A 19,613-nucleotide genomic window follows, 5' to 3' on the forward strand; every position below is an offset into this window, starting at 1 on the left:
TTATGGAGTGTCCTCCTCAAATTCGGCTGCCCTCAAGTTTGTCACCATCCTCCGCCTGCTTCACGATGACATGCAAGCCGTGATCCTGACCAACGGTCCTACCACAGACACAATTCACGTACGAACCGGGGTCAAACAAGGCTGTGTCACCAACGCTTTTCTCGACCTTCCTTGCTGCAGTGCTCCATCTCGCCCTCAGTAAGCTCCCCACTGGAGTGGAGCTAATTTACAGAATGGATAATTATCCTTTTGAACAGTGGCTTACCAGAACCAACCAACAAAAAATGCTTCCAAAAGGTCGTTATAATCATTTGCAAGTTTTGCGATCGAGGCCTGTGTGGGCTGCTCAAAGGCAGTTGCAATAAATCACTGTTGGTGGTTTCCCTGAAAATAGCATTTAAAAGATGAGGATTCGTAACTACAAACATAAGAAGGGAATGATGCATCTTTAAATTCTACGTTGGGTATATCTTCTTCGTTTCTGGACCTGTAGGAGGCTGGCTACTTACGGACTTTTCATGTCTGTGGGTTTGAAATTTACCCCAGGCAGTTTTGTGACTTGGATTGAAGAGTCAAGTTGGCCCAGATTAATGTTTCAGAACTGGCATGACAGGATCACCATTACCAGCTCAGGTCCTAACCTTAACCTTCCTTTCAGTGTTTCACCCAATACAGTAAATCCATCGTTATGTGTTGGCTTTAGTGTTTACTTTATGGATTGCCTTTTGGCAAATTGAGGATTATTTTTTGGCTGCATTGCTAAACTCGCTTGAGTCCACATTCCTAGTTTTGTTTACACACTTGTGGCTGTTAAGAAAATAATACCAGGTACCAGGTACCAGCTTCCACCAAGCTGTGTGAGGTAAAATATTAACAGGCAATATACACTGCAATATATGGGAGGCTACCCTGTATCTATTTGTTATGCATGGGAAATATCAGGAAACTCTATCATATAGTATGCAAACAGCAAAAACGAATGCCTTCTCTACCATTCAGGTCATTTGGTACTGCCAGGTATCATCACAGTTTCGGCCCCAACAATGCTCAACAGGCCATTGGGGTATCACTGGACATCCCCGCGCGTCCTTATACAGTCACCTTTGCTCAGAAACCTTTTCCTATTGATAACAAGTCACCCTGGGGTTGGCACCCTTTCCGGGGCACACTCAATTCTGTTTGTCATGTGACGAGCCACCTTAAGAACCTCCTCATCCCTGCTGTCAAAAATTCCTGATACCACCTCCCCACCGCATGAACCTCATACTTTCGCAACCCCGCATTCAGCCAACTCTGTGTGTCTCTCAGCAGCTTCATTTCGCGAGCATTTTCAAAACCTGTCTCCCATATAAACTTCGGAATGCTGCAACTACTGAGCACGTGCCTTGCAATGCAACAGACATGGCATGATCTGCAAATGAGGTTTTCTCATCATTAGTAGCCCTTTTAAAATCATGCAGTTACCAAGACTGATGTCAGAAGGGGACAGAAAGTCTCGGGGAGTACTTTTAACTTGGAGTAGTCCCCTGTCTACATTTTTAAAAATAGTCACACTTGAATGCTTTTCTGGAGTGGTGTGGCTCTAGAACAGTTCTCAATGATTGGAGCTGCGCAAGGTATCTCTACCAGTGATGCCGTGGAGTGGCCGAGTAGCAAGGAGGAGACAAACTGGCAGATTTCTGTTCAGGCAGAGTTGCCATTTTTCTAAAGCCAAGAATAATTTTTCTGGATATATATTTTTTGAATATAGAATGGCCGAGCACTTTGAGTAAGGAGTACTCGCTCTAGACTTTCAATCCCCTTTAGCTTCAATATTCTTGAACTTGTTTTCTGTCAGTTTCTTTTGATTTGTTGAGTACTTTTGTTTGAACAGTTGTTATTAATGATCTCATTGGGGGAATTGGTTGGGAGGAGTTACAGGATACAGATGTGTGAAGGGACTGAATTATTTGAAATGGGAAGATAGTTAAAGTACCTCCGGTTAACTCAGCCTGTGCTAATCCAACCTCAGCTCCCTCCGCACTTGGACCAAGTAACTCCCCCAAACTAATACCCCCAGTGATGTCACCAACAGCCACTGTTTGAACAACAACATTAAGAACAATATCACAGACATTGACTGGAAAAACAAGTCATGTTTTTTTAAAAACTGGCTTTGATGGTAAACGTCCCTGTTTAAATTATTCTTCAACTTTTTATCTTCTGCAGTCTTGTTGTTTATATCAAAGTCATTTGTAATAATTCAATCAAATGTATTTTTTTGCCCTCCATTTTTCTTCCTTTCCCTCCCCCCCCCCCCCCCCCCACCCCAAGGCCACTCACCCCAAAGCATCCTCCTTAATCCGGGAGGGCGAGGCGGATGGGAACGCAGGCTTCTCTTTGACGACTTCTTCTGATGGTGCTCCATGTTCAGTTGATAGGAGTTGCGCGTGCTGCGGGGTGAGTTGGACGATGTTTTTCCACCGTCCCACCGAGTGGCCCTGTTGAGAACGAACAACTTGTGGCTGGCGGATTGGACTGGCAGTAAGTGCTGGGACACCAATCCGTGACCACAGGTGTGCAATGCAAGCAGCCTGTTCGCCACTCTACTGGGCTATTCATAAAAATCCATATCTCCATCCTAACGACAGTCAATTCTACTTAAGACAACTGTTCTTAACTAAATTGACTCCTGTCTAGAATTTCACATTTACTAATTAAAAAAAAGAAAATATTTCATCTAATAGACTTAAAATCTGGTGAATATGTCACTACAGTGTATAACTTTCCCCCTTATTTTATAATTGTCTTTTTGATATAACTCGCATGCCTCTACTTGAAGCATCAAGGAATGATCCCAAAGCTGCGACATATACACCGGAGTTTAAAGTATTTACTTTTAAGTGGAGTTAACCTACAGAGATAACACATAGCAGTAATAGTTTAAAATACATGTTGGATGTCCAACGCCTGAAGCTGCAGGAATAATGACTGAGATTTATTTGTGCACTTCAAGCTAAAGGATGGAATGGAACACTTTCTATGCCTTGTACTTAGTGTTGGCATCAAGCACTCCTAGGCAAAGTGCCCTCTACTGTGCCCCAGCATGCTTTAACCACAGTCTCAGAAAAGCGCCCACTATTACATCACTGTGACATTTCTATTCTGACACCAGCCATCCTACCGTCCCTGTGAGTGAGATTTCTGAATTAGCGCTGAATTTGGGGCAGGTTTATGTTGCGGGCTTATTTTGAGTGGGCCCCTTACAGCCAGCAGACTGAGACTTTGTCTTAGAATAACAAACACTAAGATCGCCTATTTCCATCTCCGGAACATCGCTCGACTCCGCCCCGCTTCAGCTCATCTGCTGCTGAAACCCTCATCCATACCTTTGTTCTCTCTAGACTTGACTATTCCAACACACTCCTGGCTGGCCTCCCACGTTCTACCCTCCCTAAACTTGAGGCCATCCAAAACTCTGCTGCTCACGTTCTAACTCGCACCAAATCCCGTTGACCCATCACCCCTGTGCTCGCTGGCCTATGTTGGTTCCTGGTTAAGCCACGCCTCGATTCTTTTCAAAATGGTGTCAGCATGAATTGAATACAAGTTTTTAACTCTCACAGCTGCCTGGCACAATGTCTAGTAACAGTAATAAACTTGATGACAAACAGAAATGCCCAGCATGCATTATAAACAGTAACAAATTCAAGAGAAGAATGCCCAACGATGTAATCTCCAGAGTTTTGATGACACTAAAAAAGAAATCACTTCAGCTTTGTTATACTTTTACATCACCCCTTAATTAGATTGCAGCCTTGACATCAAGCCATGCTCCCTATGATTAAGGAGGTTTTATGTAGGAATATAATAATCCAATAAAACAGACTGGCCTAGAAATTCACTGGCGCCCCGTTTTAGTCTCGCCAGGGCACCGGAAGTACCGCCCCGGAAGGAGTAGCGACCGCCCACCGGAAATTCAGTTTCAGCGCCCCAGACGGAAGCGCAGCGCTACTCGAGGCACCCCGCATCCCTCTTCGGGCGCTGCAACTGAAAATCGCAGTGCAACGTGCCGCAGCGCCACACGCTGCGACACGGCGCGCTGCAGTACTGCAGGCCTTCCTCCCCTTCTTAAAGGGAAAGGGCCTGCTGCAGCGCGATCGGCGATCACGAGTGCCGGCAAAAGAGCCCGGCACCGAGGAGAAGTGCCGGGCTCTTGGGACACAGCCGGCACAACGCGGGGGGGGGGGGGTGATGCTCAGGAGGCCGGGGACGGCGGTGCGAAGAGGTGCTGGCAGGCGGCCAGCAAAAAAAATGGCCGCCACGCACCTCAGCGCCTCTACCGCCGCAGGTAGGCCCCCCTGAACTGGTCGCAAATTGCGACCAGTGTTAAAGCAGGGGGCGCTACCAAATTTCGCGATCGGGGCGGTAGCGGCACGCTGCGCACGCCGATGACGTCATCGGTAGCGGTGCAGCGCTAACGGCTAGCGCCGCCATTAGCGTCCCGCTAAATTTAACGGGAGGCGTGGCCAGTGGCGTTAAACCCACTAAGTGCCCTCTTTGGGCGCTAACGGGTGGCGCAGCCCACTGAATTTCTAGGCCACTATGTTTTCCGATAATTGTCTGTCTTCCTGTCAACAGATGCTGTTACTATCCTGAATTAGTGTCATCGGCTTCCATTTTAACCACGAGGGAACTGGTTGTGCCATAGGCTAGACGGTTCTTCCTCTCAAGGGCCCGCTTTTAAACCCAGAATGACAAATGAAAGTCTCCTGTCTGCGAGGGTCCTTTGAAAAATGAATTTGGAGAGCCTCAACCAAGTGCCTATTGGGCCCAGATGTCAAAGGTGCTGCAAATTTGGCATTAATTGACAATCTTACTTACAGAGGCTAGAAGTATAGGGCTGCTTCTGAGATTAGGTACGAGGCATATTATTGCACCAGTATACTCTGCATTTAACCTGTGCTATCACCTGGTGCTGAAATTAGGAAAGTATTCATTATCCAACACCAATATCTCTTGCCTTGATAAACATCAAACATCCCATAAAAAAACTTCTTCCTGTGCATTGTGGAAGTCACATGGTACACTTAAAAAGGAAAAATTTGCAAGGCTTTGGGGAAAGAGCGGGGGGGGCAGGACAAATTGGTTAAATCTTTGAGAGCTGGCACAGGCATAATAGGCTGAATGGCCCCTTTCTGTGCTGTCAGAGTCTATATAGTCTCCACAGTGTTGCTGATGTGCAGCAGTGTAGCTTTGCATAGGGAATTTCACAAAAGAAGGAAGACAATGGGGGAGAAGTGGCTGGGAGTGTGTTCAAACATCTGACATACTCTCTGGTTTCAAGTGATCAGAAACCAATCAGGCTTTGCTCTTGTAGTGGGTGACATCATCCAAACCAAGTGTTTGTAACTTCTGCTATTCAAACTTTAAAAAAAAAGGAATTGTGTTACATTAGATAGCAAATTGACATGTACAGTAATTGGGGGGAAATTCTAGCTGCAATATTTTAATCATTGAGTTTCCTGATGGCCTAGTGGATATGCAGACCAGAGGTCCCAGATTTGGTTCATGTGTTGAGTGAGGTACTCTCAGCTGGGGCATGTGTAGGGTGCTACAATTAGCCTCAGTTGTTTTTTTGACTAGCAAGGGTAAAAAGCAGCCAGGGTGCCTGCTCTTGATCATTATCCAGTGGCAGTGACTGGCAAGTGTGTGTGGTTGTCAACTGAGGATAGGATTGATCTTGGTTGTGAGGTCCTCCATAATTCTAAAAGCCTACCACCACTCTCTGTCGAGACTCATGGGTCACTTGGATGAGGTACCCTCCTCGTCCTTCTTGACTTGTCTCTGCAGCCTTTGACACGGTTGACCACTCCATCCTTCTCCAATGCCTCTCTACCGTCATCCAGCTGGGTGGGACTGCACTCGCCTGGTTCCATTCTTATCTATCTAATTGTAGCCAGAGAATCACCTGCAATGGCTTCTCTTCCCACTCCCACATCGTTACCTCTGGTGTCCCCCAAGGATCTATCCTTGGCCTCCTCCTATTTCTCATCTACATGTTGCCCCTTGGCGACATCATCCGAAAACACAGCGTTAGTTTCCACATGTACGCTGACGACACCCAGCTCTACCTCACTACCACTTCTCTCGACCCCTCCATGGTCTCTAAATGGTCAGACTGCTTGTCTGACATCCAGTTCTGGATGAGCAGAAATTTTAATTAAATATTAGGATGCCTGAAGCCATTGTTTTCGGTCCCCGCCATAAACTCCGTTCCCTAGCCACTGACTCCATCCCTCTCCCTAACATCTGTCTGAGGCTGAACCACACTGTTCACAACCTTGGTGCCAAATTTAACCCTGAAATGAGCTTCCGACCACATATCCACGGCATAGCTAAGACCGTCTATTTCCACCTCCATAACATCACCCGTCTTTGCCCTTGCCTCAGCTCATCCGCTGCTGAAACCCTCATCTATGCCTTTGTTACCTCTAGGCTTGACTATTTCAACATACTCCTGGCTGGCCTCCCACATTCTACGCTATGTAAACTTGAGGTGATCCAAAACTCGGCTGCCCGTGACCTAACTCGCACCAAGTCCCATTCACCCATCACCCCTATGCTCGCTGACCTACATTGCCTCCCGGTTAAGCAACGCCTCGATTTCAGAATTCTCACCCTTGATTTCAAATCCCTCCATGGCCTCGCCCCTTCCTATCTCTGTAATCTCCTCCAGCCCCACAACTCACCGAGATATCTGCGCTCCTCTAATTCTGCCGCCTTGAGCATCCCTGGTTATAATCGCTCAACCATTGGCGGCCGTGCCTTCTGTTGCCTAGGCCCGAAGCTCTGGAATTCCCTGCCTAAACCTCTCCGCCTCGCTACCTCTCTTTCCTCCTTTAAGGCGCTCCTTAAAACCTACCTCTTTGACCAAGCTTACCTGCCCTAATTTCTCCTTATGTGGCTCGGTGTCAAATATTTTGTCTTATAATACTGCTGTGAAGCGCCTTGGGACGTTTTACTACGTTAAAGGCGCTATATAAATACAAGTTGTTGTTGGTAGTAACTGTACCTCTGCAGGAGAAAAGGAAGAATATTGGGGGGAGAGTGTGTGGAGGCGATAATCAATCATTTTAGCAGCTGTCAGTAGGTACTTAGAGTCTGAGCCTTTTTTTGTTATTGGTCCTGACTGTATAATCACTTGTTCTTAACAGGAAGATACTGTTAAGTGGAGTTTGCTCTTACCTCACTTGATTTTAATTGGAATAGCCTGTGTACCAGCCACATATTGTTCCGATTGCAATAAGAATTAATGGAAGGACAAACAAGTCTTCTGAAGTACTCATACCAGGTACTTCCAAGACTCCACTCCAATCTTGTATCCAATAAACAGAAAAAGATACAAGTACTTTGAGGTATGTTATTTTTCTGAAGTATTTGTAGTGTCACTAGTGATGCTGTCTGTAATTATTTATTACAGTACTGCAAGTTAAGTGTAGGCACTGATATTTCAAAAACATAAAACTTAAACAGCAGCTGCAAAATAATGACACATTCTAGTCCTGACTTTTCTCAGAGTATTTTGTTAGACAGCCAGTTTTTAAGGCTTACATTTTACTTGTCTCTGAATATTAAGCTAACTATTGCTGACAATGTGCATATTATTTGTAGTGTTTGATGATCAAAAATCTGAGGGTGTTCCAGATTTGAACTCTGGTTTGTGCTAAGTTAGCTGCTCTTAGGCAGGAGAATAGCTAAGGTGTTGCAATTGGCCACAATGCATCTGTGCTGGGGAGGGGAAAAATGAAGCAGTGTTTCTGCTCCTGATCACCGTCCAGTTACCTGCGCTGGAAAGTATGTTTGTGGATGTCGGCTGCGGACAGGATTGACATCGCTATGATGCTGTCCATGGTCAGTCTGCTATTAATCACAGTCAAGTTTGAGATGTAGAATGGCCACGTATGCATCACACCAGAAAAGGTCTGGTTACTGTGGCACTGAGCCCCAGCATTAGTCGGCACCTTCATGTTTTTTTGACACCTTAGCTGACACATCAGCTCAGTGCCATAAGAGGTTCATCATTTCAGCATACTTAAAACTTAACTCTGTGTGACCCTTAAGACACTGTCTGGTGTTTTACCTGTGGCATAAGCTAAATGCACAATTTGTGAGGACGATATTTGGAGTCTTGACGGTCTAAATGTTCTCCAAACACAGACTGCATAGATTAAAATAGCCCCGTTTGCATTGCTTGCCTGTCATGGGCAGGACAAGAGCTTGGGGAGCAAGCTTTGGTTAATGTGTGTCAGTTTCTTGACATGTGGAATTTTATTTTGCATGGTGGGTGGGGGGGGGCGGGGAGAGAGAGGAGGAACAAAAGGTTCCTTCGCACCCTTTGTTACCACTCTGATTGTCACAGACAGAAGTGAAATGAACACAATTATCATGTATTATGGAGCACAGAAATAGACTTGAACCAGATGAAAGATTTGAATCATATCAAAGATGTCCCACAATTCATTCTGGCAGTGCCAATGTTGTCTGTCATTGGCACCTTTTTGTATATTTATATTCTGTATAATTTTGCATCTTGGATGTAGTGTCAGGACATATTCACATATTAAAATATTCGCTAAGATTTCTGGGGCTTGTGTTGTAAACTGAAGGAATGTAAAGCTCAGCAAATCATTTATAAACATGAAGATTTGAATGAGTGCCTCGTGGTTATTGTACATAGAGCAATGTAAATATGCTTAAATGCATGTGTACCTGATGCATATTTTACTGCGTTCCAGTCTAGTTTCTTTATAGTCTCGGATTGGTTAAATAATCAATGTTGTTTATGTAGCAATGTATTGTATAATCAGAATTCCACTGTACACATATTAGTCATGTAAGTTAATATTTAAGACAACTAAATATTTGTAGTGTATGTGACTGACTTTTTTTTACTTGTTTTTTCAGTCAGTAGCCATCTTCCCGTTAACCCTTATTAACGTATTTGCACGTGCTCGAAAGTAATCAATATTGGTTTGGCTTCCTTGTTAATCGAGAAGCCATGAAAAATATCTAACACGCCCCAGTAGGCTTTTTGAATGACTGTCCAAAGCCACCTGCGAGAGCAAGGGTGACTAGTCTACGGGCCATGTGTAGCCTCTGCTCACCGGCAACTCTGTCCCATTTATATAGTCCTCATTTGCTGGTTTGTCCTGTTTGTGTTTTGAGGACACTGATGTTTTAAGCGCTGTTGTCTCATTACTGGATAAATCAGAACACCAAGATCCGTTAGCAACAGCAAGTTGAGATCTATGCCGAGTAACGGGAGTGTAGATTTAAAGTACGGCCCCAGGGGCTCCATGCTACGCACTCCTGTGGTCTACAAAGAGATCACGCTTGGACGATCCAGTTCTAGGGGAAATGCACTGGGGGGTCAATTTTAACCCAACCCGGCCTTCAGGAAACTGACTGGACCGTGCGCAGCGCTAGTTTTACACCCCACCCGACTTTACTCTCCATTGAGGTCACTCACGGGAGGGTGATATTGGGCGATGTGTAAACCCCGCATTCCACCCGATGCCATGGGTTTCCCGCCCGGCAAATTAGGTTAAAACTCCCCCCCCCCCCCCCACATTGTATTTCAAGATGGCGAGAGATTCTGCGCCTATTTTGGAAAAAGAAAGCCTTGTTAAGTGTTCCAGAAAAGGTTTCTGTTCGAGAATTTTAGAAATCGGTTTGAAAGGAAAGTCTTCACCTGCTTTTGTATTTCAGGTTTTGAGTCCAACCTACAAACAACGGAATGAGGATTTCAGAAAGCTCTTTAAGCAGCTGCCAGACACGGAGCGACTCATTGTTGGTAAAGAACAAGCATCCACTCGTGTCGACCACGCACTGTTTCATAAGCATGCTTCACAACAAGACTGGCCGCATGAAAAGACTAAACATTTCTCATTAGATAAATATTTCCATACTAAATAAGATGCATTTGGATGACTGGGAAGGAATTAATTATTGGTAGACTGTTTCCTGATCATAAAAACAAAACAGACCACTAAGCTCCAGTGATACTGTAATATTTCCAGCATGGCTCACCATTTGGATTTTGCTTCATACCCCTGCTGCAATTTACGAGAAAAATTGAATGTGTTAAAGGCTTTGTGGCAGATTGTTACAAGTTCTGAAATTCAGTTGAAATCATTCTTTTTATGAGGAGTTTAGGATGAAATTCACTCGATAACTGTACTGCAAAGTGGTGTGGTCCCCACTCCAACATTGCATTTGTAGTGTAAGTACGGCCTGAAACCAGAATCGGAGCCTGAATTGACACCAGGGCGAAGTGGACTGAGATCACTGGAGGGAGGGAGTTTCACCTCCCTTCACTTCGGAGTCAGTTTGCGCCTTCACATCTGATGTACGCTCCTCAAGTTTAGTGTTGGGGTGGAACCAAAATCCATATTACTGCCTGTTAGTAAAAGAGCCAATCCCTGTTCATTAGTTGACTAAAGTTTCAAAAACATAAATCGCATGCCTATTTAACTTAATTTTGAAATTCATAGTGTAATTTGAATACTTCAAAAGTTACATATATTGTTCAAATTGGGCTTGATTTACCATGGGAGTCATATTAACATTTACCTGTGCAATGATGGAAACAAGACGTGATATGTGCCCACTGATGCAGAGAGGGCCTCAATACTAAGCTAAAATGGATATTGGGTAAAAACCATTCCTTTTCTAAAATCTGCACAGTTTCTGGAAGCTAAATGTATGACTGTTGTGGGTGGCCAAAGCAGTTTTTATAGTAAGTCGGTTCACCTCAGTTTGATTGAAGGTTAAATCATTTCAACTACTCAACAATCTAAATTTGCCTTAAGAACATAAGAAATAGGAGCAGGACTAGGCCATTCGGCCCTTTGAGCCATATAGACTCAATGCTGGTGCTGACCACCATTAACACTGGGATGCTGTTGATCTTAAGAGTGCAGATTGCTTTAGATATTATTGAATATACTGTATATGTTGGGTTCTGGTGGACAGTTTTATGCATATTTATAATGACTTTTATTTTGTTTCTGTTGTGACCTGACCTTTGCCAGATTACTCATGTGCCCTGCAAAGGGACATCCTCCTTCAGGGGCGACTCTACCTCTCAGAAAACTGGATCTGTTTCTATAGCAACATCTTCAGATGGGAAACACTGGTATGGAGTCCTGAACTAATACAGATACTATTTTCCTCTAATTTTAAGAAGACAATGTGCACTATTATGACTTGTATCTGCTGGCATGTTGAATGTTCCTGTAGGCGGTTTTATAAAATGGTTAGGTCATGGGGATAGTCCGAAGGACAGTAGTGTCACCTAAGAAAACCTTGTAAGATGTTATAAAGTCATCAGTGTAATATTTTTCCAAATAAAATGCCATTCATTTAATAGGTAACTTAAGATTGTACTCCTTGGTTTAATATAGAATTTGAGTTAACATGTCGACTAGAGCTTATCCATTTTAGTCAGTGGGAAATGTTGTTGTTTGTTATATGGACTGCAGTATCCAATAACATGGGCTGTAGCAGATCTGATGGGTTGCATTGGAGCAGTGGTGATTATTGCGATACAACCCATTAAAAGGGCTGTGTTAGTGTATCAGGGAGGCTTGTGCAAACTCATTTCCTAATTGATTGTTTTTGTTTATGTCGAACAAAAATAAAAATTTACATTTCCTAAAATATTTGCCTAATGATGTAAAACTATTGGGACAGATACTGTCCTGAAAAATGGAAATTTGACTTAAAATCAATTAGAGACTTTATAATTGAAATAGAATGAGGTAGGGAACCAAAAAGACAGCGACCATGTTAGTGTGGGACACTAATTGTATAACTCACCATGTTAGTGTGGGTGGTGCTAAATGGATGGACAGAAAATTTGTGGAGCTGCAGAGGAGATAATATAAAAAGTAAAAATTGAGAAGCATTTTTTTAAAAATTGGAATTAATTGGTTCCTTTGCCAAAAATAAAATTTTCTCAAAAATTCAAATGGTTCTGTACAGGAAACTTTGGTTTATCTGGAGGTTAACTGTCCAGAATGCTCGATCCACCGGCAAAAATCAGGAGCCGTTTCGTTAGTTTTTTTTTCTTTTCGTTGCTTTTTTTTCACCAGTCAGGCTTTGCAAGGTCTAGTTGAAGCTGTTGCTAAGCTACAGAGACGCTTGCAAGGTACGGCCGACTGTTTAGAAGCTGTTGGGTTTGTTGCCAGATACGGAGAGAGCTCCGTATGTTTCAACATTAGCGCTGGTTTGTCCGGCAGTTTTGATGGGACGGCAACAGCCCGGTCCCGTCGGTGCCGGATATCACAAAGTTTCCTGTATTAAATATTTGAGCACTGATGTTAAAGAATAAGAGATTTTGAAATCCACAGGTGTGGACATTGGCCTAGAAATTGCGGTCGGAGACGTACCTCTGAAGTACGCCTCCGACCCACGAAACAATTGCGAAAGTACCTCCTGCTGCCCAGGCTGCGAAGCGTTGTGGTCTCAGGCCTCGAGGCAGAGGACAGCGTAATGGCCCACGGATCCCAGGGACGCAGGCAGTTCGGAAGCATACCTGGGATCACGTGGGTCTGGTCCTCCAATGACAAAGGATAATTCCATTGACATCGTTATGAAGGGAATTCCCGAATGATATGCAATGGAATCTCAAAATGTAAAAATTATACAATTCAGAGAATTTTAAATTTTAATCATAATTACCACCAAACGCAACAAAAATGTAATTTTTTGATAATTTCACACATTAAAACTGTAATCCGAGCCAATATTTGCATAAACTCATTTAATAAAGTGTAAGTGCATAATTTTGAATCTATAAATGTTTAATTTAAGCCTCCGATAACCCCTTACGCTGATGCAAACAGGCCCGTTGGCATCAATCATAAGACTTAAGTGGCAATTGCTGGCCAGTCGCTGGGCAAATAGTCCAACTCTGCGCCAGCGATTGCTTTTTCAGAGCCCCCGGGGATGGCCCGTCAACACGTACTTTGACAGGCCACAAGATCCGGATTTCTGAAATCTGCAACTTCACAGAAACAGAAATCACAGAAACCCCACAGTGCAGATAGAGGCCATTTCGGCCCATCGAGCCTGCACCGACATATCCCACCCGATCCCCGTAACCCCTACACCAACACATATCCCACCCTATCCCCGTAACCCCACGTATTTAATCCCCCTAACACTAAGGGTCAATTTATCATAGCCAATCAACCTAACCCGCACATCTTTGGACTGTGGGAGGAAACCGGAGCACCCGGAGGAAACCCACGCAAACACGGGGAGAATGTGCAAACTCCACACAGACAGTCACCCGAGGCCGGATTCGAACCCGGGTCTCTGGCGCTGTGAGGCAACAGTGCTAACCACTATGCCACCGTGCTTGTGGGGCATTTCACCGCAATTTCAGGGCCGTTGTTTTTTTTTTAATTGCTGTTTTCTTTCATTAATCTCTTTTGAGTTTTACATTCGCTTCATTGTAATTTTAAAGTTTTGGAATAATGAGAAAATTATTATTTAAAACTATCTTCAAGAAGGTTCTTATGTCACTAAACGTAGCCCTAATCTTTACCATTTCGCTGATGCAGACATACAGTTTTAAATAAAATTCCTTTCCGATGGAAAGCATCTCACCAGACATCTTCATTTTGGAACATTTCACAAAGTCCTTTCTGTACATTTAGGAGGCTTTAGATCTTCTTGCCAAAGCAATGGATAAAACAATTGAAATGGATCCAAAACAAGGGGGAGTTTCAACAAATTGAATTTACACAGTCTGCTCCATGTTGAGATCTTTCCAATCCACCCCAAGAAGCAGTTAAAACATTAGATTGCTAGCATAACAGACTCGCTTCCAAAGGAAACATTCCTGGAAGGCCGAGGGTACATTTGTGTGTGGTGCATAATTTAAAGCTCACATTTCATGTAGCCCATGCTTTTTAAACAGTGAAGATTAATGGTTCAAAATAACACGTAATTACCTTCTAAAGAATTATGGCATGGGTTCAAATTTTCCCTCATTCTAACTTTTTAAACTTCCCCTTTTTTGGCTACTTTCTTCCCTTTTGACTGTCCAAGCAGGGAGACGAGAACAGCACCCCTTGGACTCTGAGAATGCTGCGCTGTAACCAGCCGCAGCAAGGTGCATTAGCGCAGCCTGTAGTGGCTTGCCCGCTGATTTCTGTTCCTGTGAGAATCGGCAGAACTTCCACTTCCCGTTCTGTAATCACGGCTCAGTCAGGGTGGGGCGCTCACTCTGCAGAAAACTATGTCTGAAAATCCATATCCACCTCTCTGTGGTTACACCACCAGGCCACCCTGGCATGATCTTTAACAATCTACAGTTCAGTCTGTTGACCTTTTTAAAACACCATCAGGATCGGCTTTTTTCCAAACTGAAGCGAACCATCAAAATCGCTTTATTATAATTAATGAAATGAGGAATCAAACAGAATTATTACTAACATTAACGTTAACATCATTTTTGCTTTGTTTTATACATTTTTGAATGATTTTTTTATTGAAAAATGAATGTTGAGAGCAGGCCTGAAGGGTTACTGGACTTGATTACAAAGGAGCTGAGTTAATCTACACAGTCAATGCTGAATCATCCGTTACAATTGAGACATAAACCCCCAAGTTAGGATGTTTTAGCATTGACTGTGTGTTAATGCAGAGCCCTCAGACCCATTCAAGCCAGAACTCCAGATATGGTCATCAACCCTCACTGCATAAACAAACATATTTCAAATATGTGTGTTTAGATGAAAATGTTTCAAAATCATTAATAATGAACAAAATAAATAGATGGCGAGACTTTTTTATTTGGATCATGCTCAGATATCCGTGCTTGGGGTTATGCTAAAACCATAGTGTATGGCTGCTGTGTTAGCTGCTATACTAAAGATGGCAGCAGATTGAACAGTTCATTGAAATTAGTTGACAGCAGCCTCGTAATAACCACGTGATAGGAGGTTCTGTTGCTCTCATGATCTGTCTTCTGCCAACTTTAACATCACTAACTGTAAGGATGAAAATTCTGATCTGTGCTGTAGAACAAATTGGTGAAATATCCCTTTTCCTTTCGCGTGCTTTTTCACTGTAATTAGCAGGAATGGGAATGGATTATAGCGGTCCGGATATGACTTTCTGCGTCATTTACTTCTGTTTATTTTGTTAGTCATTGCTAATAAAATGGGCAACACTGGACTTATTGTTACTCTCTCCACAAGTAAATAGAATCCTAAGCCTCATGAAATGTCCCTACAGTCTTTACCCAGATGTCATGTTTCGTACATTCATGCCTATTTATATCTCCTCCAACACGTTCTAGAGGATATAATTTTTGTTATAGTCAAGTTGGAAGTTGGTCATTTTCAAGTTTCTATTTTAACGTGCTTCTTGTTATCATACTTGGGATTTTAATGTAATCTGAGTTGTTGGAACAGCCAGCAGTAACTTGAAAACTGAGCGGAAAAATGGCTGATGGGATCATTTCCTGTTGCTGCAGATAAGGTGGCGTAGTCCCACATCTGTCTAGAGAGACATCTGTATGACTTAAAGCTGTCTGCTGCAGCAAAAAGTTCTGGGAAGGTTTTGGGGGGAGGAATGTATTCATTTCTAATTAATTCATTTCCAGAAAATGTAGTAACCTCATTGCATTATGGATACTCTAACTGTGCACACGTCAGCTCTGGTAATGTGCCTTGTAATGCACATTACCAAGTGGCAATGCCCATTTAAGATGTGCAAACTCAGTCTAGTTTAAAAAAAAACCCCACAAGTTTACTTCCAAAAACAGGACATTCTCTCTGACTATTTCACAACAGGCTGCATTTTATAGGCAATCTTTGAATGTACAATCTCTTGTGTGGTCTAGCTTACTGTACGGCTCAAGGACGTTTGCTCGATGACAAAGGAGAAAACAGCCCGCCTCATTCCCAATGCTGTCCAAGTTTGCACTGACACTGAAAAGGTAAGATGCAATCAGTGTCTCATACAAGGTACCTCTAGTAGAACAAGCCAGCCGATATATAGGGTTGAACATAATGCTTCATGGAATGCAATACATTGGGCTCGCTAGAAAGCCAGCGAGATGGGTTTTCCTCAGTCAACCAGAAACTGAAACAGACACTTTGGGCGCGATCTTGCCAGCCCTGGGGAGGTGGGTTTGGAGGCGGGACTGCCAGGAAAATGGCAGAATCTGGGGGCGGGTACCCATCCCAACTCCGTGCCATTTTCCCAGGAGGCGGGTACCCGACCCGCGTTGGGTCCCGTCTCCTCGAGGCAGGAAGGGGATTAATGCCAATTAACTGCCTATTAACAGGTAGTTAATTGGCAGTTTTTTGGAGAATCCCTATTTTGAGCCTGGAAGTGTAGGCTTCCCGATGGCTCTGAACCTCGCCAGGGTCAGCGAGGCGGGGCGGGGGTCGGAGGGGCCAAGATGAGTGTGCAGGTGAGTGATGGGTGCATGTGTGCAGAAGTATGTGTGTGAGGTGTGTGTAAAGTGTTTTAATAAGTTTTACTTTACTTCTTCCTTCAGGCTTCCTCCCTTCAGGTCTCTGGAGTCCCTCCGCTCACCGGCACAGAAAGCAGAATGGCTGCTGAACTGTCAAAAGCTGCAGCCTTCTGCTTTCTGGTCAGGAAGGCTTTCTAATTGAGTCTTGAGTAAAGACACAACTTAGAAGACAGATTGTCAGTGTTTGACAGCTTCACAGAGCTGTCAAACAATGACATTCCATCTGTCAAAAGCTCGTGACAGATGAAACGTCACTCGCTGACATCACCTGTAACCGACTTTCCCTTAATTGGCCTGCTGAGCCCGCTGGGCGGGCTTAACAAGGTCAATCAAGGGAAAATAGCGTGGGTTGGCCACAAGTCGATGGAGGCGGGACTAAAACCCGACAAGTCGGAGTCCCGCCTCCAAAAGCTCCCCATTGACAAAATCCAGCCCTTGGTATTTAAGTTTAAATCATTGTAGATCTTTCGCCATGCACTTTAGCACAGATGAGTCCATTATGAAGGCTGTAAGTTTGTTTCAGCAATGCTAAACAGTATGAGTCACGATTGTCCTTTGGATTCGTGTGCACTTGCTTCTTCATGCTGGTGAAACCATTCCTTATCAGGTGATAGTGGGGGGCATGGTGGGGCAGGGCGGGGCCCAGGTACCCAACAGATTTTTATTTGTCCCGTTCACCCATGCTACCGCTGGTTCCCAGGGCCGCCATAGGGAAGCTGGCCGAAAGACTTGGGAAGCAGCCTTTACCTGCCGAAGATCGCATTCTCGACCAAGGCCTTCAGTGGGACATCTACTGCAATCTCGGGGGGCACTTCTGCCCCTTAAACATTGCACCCAACTCTTCTGGCGCCGCAGCAGCAATACCTGCAGAATTTCCCTCTTTAGCAGGGTGAGCTCCCTCTTGGCGGTATCCCACCTGGAATCAAGAAACTTTGTTGGGGGCTCCAGTCGGAGCGTGGGCTGAAGTCCGTTCCCCACCCCAGCCCCCTGAGGAGAGTCCCAGCATAGAACAAATTGGACTTTTAAGCCTGATGTAAGATGTGTCTATTACCTCTTGTAAGTGGTGCAGTTTACTTGTGTGTTTTCCTGTTGATATTGTAAGTGACAGCAGAACCAGTAGTAACTTGGTGTCCCAGTAAGACCGTTTGACTTGAGCTGCTGATGTTCGTACGGTTCTCACTCTCTGATGGGTTTTAAATCATAGAAGGAGGCCATTCGGCCCATCGTGTCTGTGCCAGAATATTTGGGAATTAGACTCGGAAACTTTTATTGTTTTATGACACCTCCTCACTGCTGCTCTGTAGCTGGGGTTTGCCATCGCACCACTGCACTGGCTGAACTTTGTGACTTCTGTTGCAACTGTTCAGAGAGGATATGATTGCACCAAGTGACCTACCGAGAGCAGTGAATGAGTTGCTGTGAAATCTGTTTATGGCAGTTCAGGTGTTGAAAGCTCCTCCTTTATTCCGTGCAGCCAATGGTTTGTCTTTGTCATTTGTTTACAGCACTTTTTTACTTCATTTGGAGCCCGGGACAGAACCTTCATGATGATGTTCAGACTCTGGCAAAATGCACTGCTTGAAAAGGTAAAGATCAAAACTATTGAGAATCGAACTACATAAGTAAGAAATGACACGGATGGTGCAGCATGCTAGAGTCTGAAGGTGATTTCCCATGGGAGAGGTCAGACGCAATTCCACCGAGAGAGAGAGAGAACCAGGCCAGTTACATGAAATTTGTAGGTCTCACTTAGAGCAACATTTGCAAGAAATTTGTCTTCATGACTGCAGAAAAGGAAAAAGGTGGAAAAATATAGAGAGATCAACCTCAAAAAGAATAAAAACATAGTCAGTCTCCCGCTGTGTTGCACCGGGGGAGTCGAGACAAAGTGTAGTCTTCATGTGAAACAGGGTTAGAGAGTGGGGGATATTTCAGTTTCCATTTTAAAGTCTGTATGTTCTGTCCTTAATTTTATACTTTTGTTATGAATGTGAAAATAAGAATTTATAATGAGAACATTCCAGATAAACTGTAATTATATCATCCTACCAGTGGTGGCACTGCAGTTTCTCCAGTTATCAGTACTGTGTAATTACAGTATAAAAATGGACATGTCAGTTTTTTCCATTACAAATTCCTATGATCTAGGTGTAGATTTTTAACATCTTATAGATATTTGGGCTGATTTTCCGACACCCCATCTCCCCTCCAGTCCTGGCTGGGGAAAGCTGCTTTTTCCTGTCCAAGCCATCAATATGGGACACTTGGCAGAAAATGTAGTAAAGCAGGTATCACAAGCATATGCCACATCACCAGCTGGCATAAGGGATTTATGATAAGGATGTATCAGAAAAATGAGCTTATAATTTTTTACAAAAATGTATCTAATTTTTTCAGAGGTTTTGTACGTACCTAGCACATTTCAACAGGTGTGATTAGTTCATACCGCCAGTGTCATTGTCATGTAAAACTACTGGCAGTAGAACTGGGGGCAGTGATTCTCTGCTCTCCAATGTTTGCGAACTGCGATTCAGTCTGATGTGATTGCACTGCAGTGCAATCTCTAGTTGTTATTGTGAACTCAAACTAGTTTTTGTGCAAAACACAAAGGCATTCGCATTCATTTTACAAATTACCTAATGGATTTAATTCCATGTTTGCAGCCTCTTTGTCCCAAAGAGCTGTGGCACTTTGTTCATCAGTGTTATGGGAATGAACTTGGTCTGACCAGTGATGATGAAGATTATGTTCCACCAGATGATGACTTCAACACAATGGGGTGAGAAACCTTTTATTTCCTTTAAACAAACCCTTGTCTCCTTATATTGATTCACCATGACATAAAGCCAGCAGGGCTGATAGAACAAGGAAGATTGTGTTCATTGAGTGCGTCAGACATTTTAAGGCATATCACAATTGGAGCAATTTGTGTCCATTTATATGCCTTGACTTACATAATGAACATAGGATTGAATGGATTCTTAGTTTCAGATTCCTAGTTCTGACAAAGGCTTATACTTTTAAGTGTTAGACAATAACCTTATTGTTTTTTTATATATGTTTTGTAAGT

The 19,613-nt window shown here is 43.6% G+C and overlaps 1 protein-coding gene across 23 annotated transcripts in view; it reads left to right on the forward strand.

Moving 5' to 3' along the window:
- The window catches only part of gramd1ba (GRAM domain containing 1Ba), a 458,121-nt gene that overhangs the window by 392,523 nt on the left and 45,985 nt on the right, over positions 1 to 19,613 (forward strand). For all 23 annotated transcript variants that reach the window (XM_085968004.1, XM_085968003.1, XM_085968011.1 and 20 more), the window contains 5 exons: positions 9,751 to 9,835; positions 11,076 to 11,179; positions 15,905 to 16,000; positions 18,049 to 18,129; positions 19,207 to 19,322. In XM_085968004.1, the coding sequence (XP_085824130.1) occupies positions 9,751 to 9,835; positions 11,076 to 11,179; positions 15,905 to 16,000; positions 18,049 to 18,129; positions 19,207 to 19,322 (482 nt within the window). The remainder of the gene's footprint in view (positions 1 to 9,750; positions 9,836 to 11,075; positions 11,180 to 15,904; positions 16,001 to 18,048; positions 18,130 to 19,206; positions 19,323 to 19,613) is intronic.

Source organism: Somniosus microcephalus, chromosome 26 (genome assembly GCF_052327205.1).
Source record: "Somniosus microcephalus isolate GS21.2 chromosome 26, FLI_Smic_1.0, whole genome shotgun sequence".
Classification (NCBI taxonomy): Eukaryota; Metazoa; Chordata; class Chondrichthyes; order Squaliformes; family Somniosidae; genus Somniosus; species Somniosus microcephalus.